This window comes from Thunnus maccoyii, chromosome 10, assembly GCF_910596095.1.
Source record: "Thunnus maccoyii chromosome 10, fThuMac1.1, whole genome shotgun sequence".
Taxonomy (NCBI): Eukaryota; Metazoa; Chordata; class Actinopteri; order Scombriformes; family Scombridae; genus Thunnus; species Thunnus maccoyii.
The window spans coordinates 5065819-5078767 of record NC_056542.1 but is presented as its reverse complement, the minus strand read 5'-3'; the positions used below and the strand labels follow the sequence as shown (position 1 = coordinate 5078767).

Genomic DNA, 12949 nt, shown 5'->3' with positions numbered 1-12949 from the left:
CATCTGTTCATCTTGATTTGTGCTCACCATCTATCGTGTAACACTGTGAGCGAACAGACAGCACGAGTGCAGAAAGCACCTAAGCTCACCAAATCCTACATCCAATTCAGGCTCCAAATCTCCAGTGCAATTCCCTGACCTCAGCGGTTATGAGGTCGGTTATTCCTGCCTTAGTCATCCAGTGATAACACACTGCCATTATGTGAGTGACTGTATGTGTGTGATCTTTTAATGAAAGATAAGTGGCATAATTGAAGTTCCTCTTATTATCTCATAACCAAAAAAGGCAAATGTGTGAACCTGTGTACAGTATGAAGGTGACACAGGTAAGAGCTCATTTCAGGTCAAGTGCGCTTCTTCACACACACAAACACATGTGCACAAGCCTGCACACTCACACGTAAAGATATTCAGCCGAGTGCTCCCTGTTGATGTTTCCTTGTGAGATGTCATTACACGATAAAGAGGAAGCCATCAGGAAACCGCTTAAGCACTACTTCCTGTCTGTTGCCACGGTGACAGACCTCATTCTGCAGTTGCAAAGTTTACCCGTGTCTTTACCAAGTTAATTTCTTGCAGAAGGGCTGAGTGGGAGGCAAAACAAAGAGGCAGGTGTGCTTCGGTCTGCGCCACACACTAGAGGGCCGGTATCCCGTCCAGGCACTGTCAAACACTCCTCTTAGTCCAGCTGGGTCTCAGTGTAACCTTTAACCCCGACATCTGACAACAATTAAAATTTATGAGTGTTCATTGGACGGTTGTTTCTGAATGGCCTGAGCTTTAGCCAACTGCCCTTCAGCACAGCTGGTTACCATTCAGATAAAACCTACAGATAAACACACAGCTTTAGCATCAGGGGACTTCCTCATTCTAAATGAATCGTTGGATTCATGACTTAAGAGCTGCAGACATGTTCGCTGTACTCCCAAAGACTGATTATTCTGTTGTGAACAAATCCAGGCTAAATATTAGTTACACTGGGTTGTATCCTGGGTGGGTTGTATCCTGTCTCATGTGTATTTATATCTAACTCATTCAAGATAAGGTTCTAAAAGGTTGACAAGCTTTATGGCAACCGCCTCAAACAAAGCATAATTCATAAGAGAGCAAGCCCTCAGGTTTTATTAGCCTTTGCTACTACAATTAAACTCGCCACTCTGGGGGAAATTCCTTTATGAAGTTTATTTCTCACCGTGACTGATTATTCACCAGGGACAAAGTGCACTAAGTTACACCATTATTATGTCAATGTGCCAGATTTAGCCATGTGGCTAGTTTTAATCTTCAGCTGAGTTTATTTGTCATTTAAAGGACAACAAATCACAGCACCAGGGTTTAAAAACTTTAAGATACATAAAGATAAATAACAGTCAGTCTTACAAAAAAAATTAACTAAGCACATATGACAATTATGTAACTTTAAAACAACTGAGGAGACTACATTCAACAGGCAAATGAGGCAAATAAAAGACTTTTGTATTGTCACATACCATGTTAGCATTGCTGTTTGTTCCTAAACTTTATATCAAATATTCTATTGATTGCTACATGTGTTAAGTTTCAGTAGTTGGTGAGCTGTGATTGTGTGCACGTGTGTCAGACTGAGACACTTCTGGCTACTCATTGTTTTGATTCTACCTTCAATAAGAGACACACGGGGAGGGATGTCACGCTCAGCACTGACAGGAGCCGCATTCCAGCGAAGGTGAACACAAAAAAAAGGGTTAAGCCGCTCCCCTTTCAACCGGCTGCATCACTGGATTATTGCTAAATTCTTTCTGGGGTTTTCACTTGTCAGAACAAGCAGAGGCACAACGTCAGCAATACAGAGAAGAGCAGTGAGAGAGGCGGAGAGATTCAGAGAGAGTGCCAAAGTGTGATGAGTGAGGGCAAGAGAGAAAATACAGTTGTTTTTGAAGGGTTTGAATTTGAATTTCAGGGGGAAATAGAAGATAGGCTAGAGAGAGAGAGAGAGAGGGAGGGAGAGAGAGAGAGAGACACACTCACACGCTGAGGGGTGTGTCATAGCAATTTAGTTCCTCAAGGAAGTACAACTCAACATTATCTTAAGACAGGGTGGCAAGCACTGACAGAAGCGCAGCAGGAGGGCTGTTTTTTTGTGTTTTGGTTCTACTCGTGGTGAAGATGAAGGGATCTCATTAAATCAAGCGGCCTTTGCTGTCAACGTGAGACACAGAGCAAAGGGAGAGAGAGAGAGATATCTGACACACAGACGAGGAGGGAGGGGGACAGAGCACCCACAGGTAAGACACACAATCTGCCATGTTCATGTGCCATTTTAAAAAAAGATCCTCTGGACCCAGATTAGTGTTATGTCCCCTTTTTTTTTTGTTCTTGGAAAAAATTAAGAGTATCTGTTGTTGGCGCCCAGCAGAGGGAAGCTCAGTTGAGGGATGATTGGAACAAATTGTGTGACTTCTCTCCACTTCCCCATCTTGAGCGCGAGTCGGGAGATATGCATGTATGCTCGATCATGCTGGAACAAGTACAGTGACATGCACAGATGTAGAGCTCACACTTTTGTTTGCACAGACTGGGAGTTGCTCAACTCAAATCTCAAGGCAGTGGACTTTCCCTCCTGCACTTGATATGAAGTATGTAAAGTCAGAGCCAAAGACAGTGAAAGGTCGTGATGTCAAGGGACAAATACAAGTTGTGGGCCTTTGCAGACGAATCCCCTCTACAGACCCAACTGCTGTCTGTTTCGCTTCCCTTTTGAGGCATCGCAGATGGGTGGCAGGCTTGAGCAACAGCAATTCATAAGAGTTGTGCAATGTTGAAACAGAAACTGCAATATGTACTTTTTGAGAATTTCAAAAGGCTTTCTCGTCTATAACTAAAAATTTTAAGGGGAAATTTTGTGGAAATAAAGGATTTATTAAATGAAGAAGGCAGTTAGTAAAATAAATAAGAGACAGACTTATATCTTAGAATTTATTATGCAATCAGTAGTGATAAGTTAAAAAGTTAAAAACAAGATCTTACAATTAAATCATCTTACAACAGTACTACTGCCACCCTTTCAAAACACACAACGGAAGTGACATTTCATCCTGCTGCAATACTCATCTTGCAGAAAGTTGCTGTGTAGAGACACATAATTACTGTACTGTAGTTTTACTGGTATTGTTTATTGTCTCTGAATCATCACCAGGAGAGAAAAAAAAAAAAAATTCTAGTTCAATTCAAAACAAGCCTTGAAGCTCAGTGATGACCTTTCTACAATGGCCTCCTTGTTTTCATCTGATTGACTGGCATGGCTTTTCTGTGTGTTTTTTTTCTGGAACATTCTCATTGTTCAATCTGATCAAAGGCAGCGGACAGCTAAAAGAGACCTAACCCCTCCTCTCAGTCTCACCAGCTACAACTCAGTCTACACAACCCCAGGCCTGGTGATGAAAATCAGTGAGGATGTCTATCTGCCGAGCTCAGAGTAACAAGGCCCCGCTCCACTCTAATAACAGTACAAGGCTCGTTTTGATCAGATGAGTCAAAAGGGGGCTTCATGCATCCCCTTTCAAAGCCCTGTGAGAGGATTTATATCCATACTCACACACTCACACACACACACACAGTAGCACATGCAGATTGAGCAATGACAACAGCACAAAAATACACATTCAAAATCCAACACATTCTTTTATTTGCAAAAATACCTCAAAACAAAACCAACCGGAAACCACTTCTACTCAAAAATGCGCATCCACATGCACACAAGTTCATACATGTACACAAACACTCCATGCTGAAGTCATCTGAGGAATGCTAAATATTTACCTCTCCTGCCTGCCTGGGTGGCTCCACCAATCAGCACTCTCTGTTTGTCTGTCCATTAACCGTTTAAAGGTTCCTCACCACCTGGCCGTTACGGTAACTCTGTACTGTGATAGTACCCCGTCTGCTCTGCGTTACTTTTCCTTTTTTTTTTTTTTTCCCCTCCTGACGGTATTAGATCCCCCACAGTGTACAGGTGTTGTCAATTCAAGCAGCCATTTGGGAGAGAACAAACACTTGAACGTGCAACACTGTCACTCCCTGGTGGATGTCAACAACAAACTAACGCTTAAAGGCCCTCTTCAATCCATCTGTACCAGAAAAATGGATGCTCAACAGTGAAAGTGTCCTTGATGTGACCCACCGAAACGACGTCCATTACATATAAGTGGATTCATGGCAATATGCTGCAACATAGAAATGTTTCAACGCTCTCCTAACAGTCTGAACCCCCTGGTAGATCAGCATAAAATAAACAATATAGACACACAAAAAGCCAAGCAGCGAGCAGTCTCCAGCTGTGGAGTTACATTTCACTATGTGGAATACCGGCTGATGACTACACACTGTGGACGTCCCTCAAATCCCTGTAGTCTTTTTAGCAAATAAATGAGATTGAAGCATGAATCTGAAATAGCTATCACGCTGTTCCACTTCCATTATCACTGTTAAGGGAAATTAATCTAATGAATGTTCTTTAATTCCCCACAGGGAACCCGAAGCTTTTGTAACGAAGCGGGCTATTAGAAATGTGACACACTCAAAATGAATGGTTGTGCATGTAAATGGACCTAGTGAGATATCCTATAAAAGTGACTGTTTGCTTATTATGGATGTTGCAGCTGGGATCGGCGTGCACGGCAGGGATGGGGAGAATCACAGCGAGCGCTGCCGTTTTGCATTATATGATCGTTAATGCGACTGGATCACTTTTTCGTTTATTAGTGAGCTGTGCAGTCGTTTGCTCACAGTGCTGACTGTGCATCATTGGTGTCTGACAATGAGAACATCGTCATTTGAATAATTCTGTCTAATATGCACAAATAGGCATGAAAATACCACAAATCAGGCAGACATTCAACTGACATGTTTATGAACAACATGTCAGATGTAGCTGTTAATGCGCAGGATGTTGTAATAATAGAGTCAGTGATGAAAGGCAGATTCTAGGCCAGTAATTAAGGTAGCTATTGAGTTCAGAGTGCTCATTCTCTGTTGTGGCCCCAGCAACGATGCAATCTGGAAACAGCAGGCATGGACCTGCCTAAGCTATGCAGCCTACCTGCTTACCTCAAATGCTTGTCTGCACAGGCCACAAGTGGGATTCAGTGCGGAAAAATACACTGAAACATACTCAGTGGCTGTTCTTCAAATTTCAGGCCTGTTTGCACAATCAGGTTCTGTAAATTTGTGAATATAAGGCCAAATGACACAGGAAGTAGGAGAGGATATACAGCGGTCTCGTAGCACCAACGCCTGCTAGAGATACTGTATGTCTTTGCTGATTCTGTTTCAATCATCACAAATACTTTCGAATAAAGATGAATTGAGAGTAAAGCATTTAGATAGGACTCAAGTATTTCTTTGTGTGTGTTTGTGGAACTGGGCATGTATCTAGGACTTATCTACCAAGCATAAGTATTTTTACAAGGACACACATTTGCTTAATCTATTGTAAATCATGTTATTCTGATCTTTTCATTTTTTTGTTATTTTGTTGATGTGGGAATTTAACCTTATTTTTGCTTGCCCAGTCTCTCTACACTTCTCTAATACCGACATCAGCTAAATAGCTAAAATGTAAATGGACCTTTCCCTCTGTGAATTATCCACTCCGAATCTGCCTCCTTTCATGTTAGAGATTAAGGAATCATTAAATGGAATTAAAAAGGACTTAATTCAAACTGTGTTGACAATCAAAAACAAACAGTGGATTTTGTGGTTGTGTCATGGTGTGCTGTATGCATGCTGATGACCTCTCGGGGGGTTCTCTGTGATGGATGACGCTAGGTATGGTTGAAACCTCAGTGGAGAAATTAAAAGCCTCAGTGGAGTCTCTTCCATGGTGCATTTCCCTTTTGGCTTCATATGTGCATGTTGGATACAAAAACAAACACTGGAACTAACATTGCATAAAAGCACATTTCAAATTTGACACTGTGTATTCAGTGTTTGTTAATTTAGCATTGTGGTGATACATGTTTACATTTAATTCTAAAAATAGTGTAATATCTGAACTTAAATAGATTGCAATGGTGATGCCGACATGGACCTCGATGATGTGCGTTTAGAAGTGTCAGGATGGAGGACAATATGAAGGGTAGAGAGTCAAAGTAATGACTGGAGAGTCGCCAGTCCAAAATCCCCAGATGATCTGGGAAATTTGGAAGGGAGAGGTGAACATGTGTTGGCCTCTCCAGTCTCCATAACAACAAACCGTTTACCCTTGAACATGGCACTTAACCTCAAACTACTCCACTGGAGCTGCTCGTTGTCTGGAAGTAAACGACTGAAGTTGTGCCGAGTGGCAACCAGGTGCAAGGATGAACTTGTACTTCCTCTTGCATCTATAAATATCTTATTTATTTTTAGTAGAGTGGGAACTCCTCTTACATTTAGCACTTTTCTTCTTATTCGTGTAATGGAGAGAAGGGAGTGTGTAACCATTCCTATTCTTTATTCAATTGTTTGTAATCTGTTTTCAATTATGGACATTATGGACACAGAAAAGTGATAATCCTAACTCTTGTGTGAAATACAAACATCTGTGAGAAATCAAACCACTCAGGGAAAAATGGACAAAGTTTGATCTTTTTATCTTTGTGATTGGGAGTATTATGTGTAGTCTACTGGTGTCATGGTGGAGGATTTATGGGCATAAAATCCAATGTTTTAGTTGTCATCACTGTTAAAGGCCACTAATTTGGAACAATTAGTTACACAGTTACCATGTTTTAATCAATTGACTGTTAGTCTCTGGGCACAATGTGAGAATTTTGTGAGCAGTAACATGTTTATTAGAATACCAACATTTGAATTCATCAACATTGTAATTAATGTGAAATATACTTTTTCCCGACAATTCAGGCAACCATGGACGCCTTCAGCTCCAAGGACATGGCCTTAAAGGCACAGAAGAAGATCCTCAGCAGCATGGCCACCAAGAGCTCGGTGCAAATGTTCATTGACGACACCTCTAGTGAGATCTTGGATGAACTCTACCGCGTCTCCAAAGAGTACTCGGGTAATAAAAGTGAGGCCCAAAAGGTGATCAAAGACCTGGTCAAGATTGCTGTGAAGATTGGCGTGCTGTTCAGAAACAACCGTTTCAGCACAGAAGAGCTGGCAGTGGCCCAAGAGTTTAAGAAGAAGCTGCACCAGGGCGCCATGACGGCCATCAGCTTCTATGAGGTACATTTCCACATATCAGTATATAGTACTTCTATTTTTTTTATTCAAGAGTCAACTTGTATTGTATGTGGCTCATTACTAGATAAAAAATGCCTTACCTCTATAAACATCATGCACTTGTATTTAAGTGTATTTAATATCTTATTTATTTTTCTTTTTAAGGACTTAAAAAGAAATAGCCTGATCCAGGACTTCATTAGTCCATGATACATGATTTTGCCTCTGGACTTTGCTCATTTATTGTATCACACTCTAGTCAATTTTCTAACATAAATGTATCTCCTGACTGACGCAGGTGGACTTCACCTTTGACAAGGGAGTGATGGAAGACCTCTTGACCAGCTGCAGGGATCTGCTGCTGAAGTTGGTCAACACCCACCTGACCCCTAAATCCCACGGTCGCATCAACCACGTCTTCAACCATTACTCCAACCCTGAGCTCCTGACCAAACTGTATGAACCCAGCGGCGCATTCCGACCCAATCTCACCAAGATCTGCAAAGGACTCAACAAACTGGTTGAGGATGGGACAATATGATGCAGAAGTAATAGAAAAAGTATCCGACAGACACTGGGAGATCAACAGGCAGACTCACCTAAGACTCAGAATTGTTGGACAAATTAGTCTTACTGCTGTTGAGGACTGGCACTGTAAGACTTGATTTGAGAGCACAACCGTTGCCTCATAGTTCTCAAAAAACATGTGGGCTAATAGGTTGTTTGAGTCCTTCCTCAAGTTTTTAATGTTTAGAGGTGGTATATACTGTATAATTGTGATATATGCTTGTCTACAAAGGCAAAGATCACAGAAACCAGACTTGAATATAAACTGGTTCATACTAAATCGGCGGTTTTATTAGTATTTGAAATGTCATCCAAATGTTTAATATTTGAGACCTTGAAATGTTTCATTTAGAACTACTGATGTCATGTATTCTGGAGAGGAGGAGTCAAAACAGCTGGACAGAATGCATAAAGAGAGCAGACAGGGAACAATGCTGTAATACAAGACTGCCATCTAGTGGTCAAGATGATGCTTCAGCAGCTCAACACACTGTATCAACAGAAGTGTCCACAAGACAATGCAGCTAATAATAAAGCAAATAACCCCACAGTGGACAATTACTCGTACCGACACTTTGTAGTCTCTGCTTCAAAACATGGTTAGAAACATCAACAAAAAGACTGACTCTTAAATGATGTTGAATGCACAAGCTTGAATGTTAATCCTATAATTCATGTTTTTTTCTGAGAATTGGCTCATAGTAGCTAGCTGATATTAAAACAGGTGCTATTCTTGGTTTTACATCATAAAGACACCAGATATCATCCTGACGGGACACTCCACCTCATATAGTAGTCAAATACTGCGATTCAGCAACTAAGTACTAAAACTTTGACTTCTTCTTGTAGGCATTAACTTGGAGAAAAGATGAAGTCCATTAAGCTCTTAAATTACAGAAAGTGGTTTTTAGATATCAAGTGACTTTCTGCAGTTCCCTTTATGAGGGCCAGGAGAATATTCAGACCTGCACAAATGGTATTAAAACATTTTTTAATGAACTATACAAAACTTAATCAAAAACATACCCATACTAAACAACAACAAAAAAAAATTGCTGTAAAAAATATATTCTAAAACACACGACCTTTGGCTACATTAGAGATCTAATTATTCAGCAGTAACTGACAAGAGACGCATTTCCAAGTCATTTTGTGTTCTTAATATTACAGTGAAAATGATTTATATACTTTATATGCGATGGCTAAATGTTCTAGTCAGAAACCTTGGCCAGCTTTGCATAATCAGGATGTGAGGTAGCATTACACACAAATCACTGGCTGAGTTGACCATCTGAACACTCACATGACTAAAGTAACATGTGACTGCCTATTTTCTGCATGTGAAAGCAAGCCAAACACAGCTATGGGCTATATGAAAGCTTTTTCATAATCTACAATCTGTCTCAACAAATAAATAACAAGGCTACAAAATGCAATATGTGTAAATATTTTTTTAAACCATCCCATTGTAAAGGTCTAAATTAAATGGCAGTATGACACTTCTTGTCATAGTTTCAAGTCCATACAGCAGCTGGGGGATATTGAGAAATATTCCTTTATCAGTAATGCTCCATTATCCTGGAGGTCAAACCCTGCGACATGGAGTTCTGGGAAAGTTTCTTTAATGATCAGAGTGAGAAAGCAGAAACAACGTGTCACAGCTCGAAGATCTCATCTTCTCTGTCTCTCAGTTTCTTGGTGAATTTGGTGATAGTGAGGGGTACTGCCCCATGTGCTGCCTGCTGCTGCATCCTGGAAGATGTAATGACACTCTGCGACCTTGTGAGCGGCCGCCAGTCTGATGTCCTGCTGGTGCAAGCCGCTTCTAGATCGGCAACCCTGTGAGTAAAAAGAGATGAGAAGATACAGCGAGTCTGAAGTCACACAATCAGTCTGCATTTATCCCCGACAGCTTTTGGTCATATTTTAAGAGACTGACTGTTGCTATGAGAGAATAAGTCTCACATGAAGTACACTCACAAACAAATATTATGCATTAACACTTCTACTTTCAATGGCAATATTTAGTGCCAAAGTAGGAAGTGATAAATATGTGTGAGGAGGCCAGGGAGGTGGAAGGGTTTATAAAATGTTTGACTTTGAGAGTCAGGTTCATGTAGCCTCTCATACCAGAAATCAGCATCAAAATTTATATTATTTCAGCATGACCACAATCTTTTTCTACACCTCACCAAGTGAACCAACCTGAACACACAGTATTTGCAAAATACATGCCAGTATACATTGTGCAGATACAATTTAGAATGTGAACTTTCTATCCGATGGAAATAAAAAAAATGTAATCTAGGTGACATTACCCCAAAAATGTATTTCTGTAATGCAAAGTGCATATAAACATAATGTGCCACAACTGAAAAGATGTGGTAGGTCAAAAAGGTGAGAAAAAAACATTTATGAGAAAAACTCTGGTAAACAAATACAAAGAGGTGTAAAATATAATAGTGTAAAAGGTGATATAGCTGTATGTGTTGTTCATGCAAACAAAAGAAGAAGACAACACAAAAGTTAAAAGGTCTTGATGCATAGTGGAGATTGCACATTGATGTCTAAGAAGGTAGGCTTATATACTTACAGTACACCAATACTTTTATTGGTCAGCCAGGTGAAAAAAATGTCCGTAACCAGGTGGGTCTTTGGGAGTGACATAAAATTTACAGATGGGGGATACAGAGATGACTAACACAACAAAAAGTAAGGCTTTAAGACTCCATGTTTGTCACAACACAAACATGATTGTGTCTGAACAACCAGTATAAACATGCCTTCAGTGGGAACCATGAAAGAAAAAAAAAAAAAAAATCAATCATACCTTTTCTCTGCTTCCCGGCATCCTTTGACAGCAGCCTGCTTGGACTGGTTTATCAAACCATCCAACCTTTTCAAAAAATCCACTGGAGTAAGGTCTGACGCCCTTTCTTTTCCATCGTCTTGCTTCATCTGAGAAGACCTTGCCGTGTGCCCATTTTGACCAGAAGCACCGCCAGCACCCTCTTCTGAGTCCTCTTCTGCCAAATCTACACCGTTACTGCAGTCGTCTAAGTCTGACAGCACAGGAATGGACAAGGACTTCTTCAGGAATATCGAGTCATTGGTGTACAGTCTGTTCGCTCTTTTAATTTGCTCCATCTGTAATAGAGGATTACCTTGTGAGCCTTTTATAGACTTAATTTAAGGTTGACTGAAGCTAGTCTATTTTAATTCTAAAAAGTTAGTTCACACTTTTTGCTTTACTTCACTGAAACCATTAGCAGGACTCCAATTATGTTGTTACTTCATGCACGGACAGTTTGGGCAGACGCCCTTCCTCAGCGTGCAAACTCAACAAACAATTTAATTCCACTGCTAATCTGTTTGTGATTTTTTTTTATTTTAGCTTTTGAGGATTGAGCACCCTATTACATATAGAGGAGTTGAGCGTGTTCATTCACTATCAACTTAATTACACTGGAACATTGAGTTAGTAAAATGATATTACAGTTCAAAATTGTACAAATGAATACCATAACCTGATTTATAAAACAAATAACACAAAATAAATACAACAATGAGGAAAACTAGCATTACTAAAACATATTATTTTACTTTATGAAGTCATAGTCAAACTGTAAATAATTAAATATGCTTGTTTTGTGCATACCAGTAGGCAAAAGTGATATTTCAGGCAGTTTAAAATTAACTGACGAATAATAAATTCAGTGGTAATTGTTAATAAGTAGCTGGTTCATACTTACAGACACTCCATATTTCAGGGACAGGCCTTGAAGTGTGTCTCCTGGCTGTATTTTGTGTTCAATTTGTCTCTGGCGAACCGGAGAGAGCGGAGACCGGACCAAACTGCCGTAAGACCTCGTCCGGCCCCCGCGGAGCAGGCCGTTCCTACCGGCCGGTAAAGGAGCCCGCTCCCCGGACATGGCCCTGAACCACTTCGCTGGTGTTTATAACGTTGTCAACCGACCAAACGCTGGTAAATTGCGGTTACCAGCAAATGTTAATATTGTTCACGTCATGGCAATGCAGCTAACTCACCCTAAATTACATGTGAGTTTTAGTTATCAAACTAGCAGCTTAGTTAGCCTGCGAGCTAAAGATCAATTTAGCGTTAATTAACGTTGACGCTCGCTCTTTTTCTCGCGTGTCAAACTGTGACTTTATCTTGTTAGCGTTGCCTGACGAAACTTTGTCACAGCTGGTGACAATTACTTATTTACTTAACTACAAATTTAACCTACCTTACCCCTCAAACAAACACCTGATGACTCGTTGTCAAAGTTGTGATGTGTATGTTTCCGCGGTGGTCAGCTGTCTGCTCCGCTGCCATATGTTGCCATGGCTGCCGTGTTCAGTGACGAGTCCCATGATCCCTCACAGGTGCTGCTTTCATGACCCCCGGAATAACCAGCACTACTTTGAGGCTGTCTGATTTGAAATTAAATTGTCAAATCCATTCAGTGATGGAAAGTAACTCAGTAGTAGTACTGTACTTAAGTACAATTTTCAGGTATTTGTACTTTGCTTGAGTATTTCCATTCAATTTAATTACTTCATGCTTCCACTCCATTACATTTCAGAGGGAAATATTGTACTTTCTACTCCACTACATTTATTTGACAGCTTTAGTTACTTCTCAGATGAAGATCTGACACAATGGATAATATAACAAATTTCTGTATCAGAACTTTGTTTTTTCTTCTTTCCTCTCCCATTAATCATCTCACAACCTTCTCAGATTTATCTGGTGACCCTTTGGAGGGGCCCGAGCCCTAGGTTGGGAATCACTGGACTAAACTAGCCAACTGTATATAAAGTAGTTCAAACTAGGTCCACCTCTAGCAGCTACAACAGTAACAGGCTGCTTACACACTGATGCTTCAGTATTAATAATCTAATGGTGTCATATATAATAATATATCAGTGAGAGGGACCAAACCAGTACTTTTAATGTAAGACTGTAACTACATTTTGTCGCTAATACTTATGTATGTTTACTTAAGTTGGATTTTTCATGCAGGACTTTTACTTGTAATGGAGTATTTTTACATTGCTGTAATGGTACTTTTATTTACATGATGGATCTGAATGCTTCTTCTTCCACTGAGTCCATTGCAACATCATGACTTCCTATTGTACAATTTTCTGAACGTATATTGTAGCTAATGTA

General features: G+C 40.2%; 2 protein-coding genes across 2 annotated transcripts; one reads left to right on the top strand and one right to left on the bottom strand.

The window, feature by feature from the left end:
- Window positions 1-1848: 1848 nt before the first annotated feature.
- Window positions 1849-8614, top strand: tnfaip8l2b (tumor necrosis factor, alpha-induced protein 8-like 2b). Its single transcript, XM_042422773.1, has 3 exons — window positions 1849-2264; window positions 6883-7206; window positions 7502-8614. Exons 2-3 carry the CDS (start codon window positions 6889-6891, stop codon window positions 7742-7744), a joined length of 561 nt encoding a protein of 186 aa, XP_042278707.1. The 5' UTR covers window positions 1849-2264; window positions 6883-6888; the 3' UTR covers window positions 7745-8614.
- Window positions 8615-8744: 130 nt separating this feature from the next.
- Window positions 8745-12157, bottom strand: lysmd1 (LysM, putative peptidoglycan-binding, domain containing 1). The gene is made up of 4 exons (XM_042422772.1): window positions 12021-12157; window positions 11523-11752; window positions 10601-10917; window positions 8745-9609 (listed from the first exon to the last, which is right to left on the bottom strand). The coding sequence occupies exons 2-4, from the start codon at window positions 11700-11702 to the stop codon at window positions 9426-9428; spliced, it is 681 nt and encodes a 226-aa protein (XP_042278706.1). The 5' UTR covers window positions 11703-11752; window positions 12021-12157; the 3' UTR covers window positions 8745-9425.
- Between the last annotated feature and the right edge of the window lie 792 nt (window positions 12158-12949).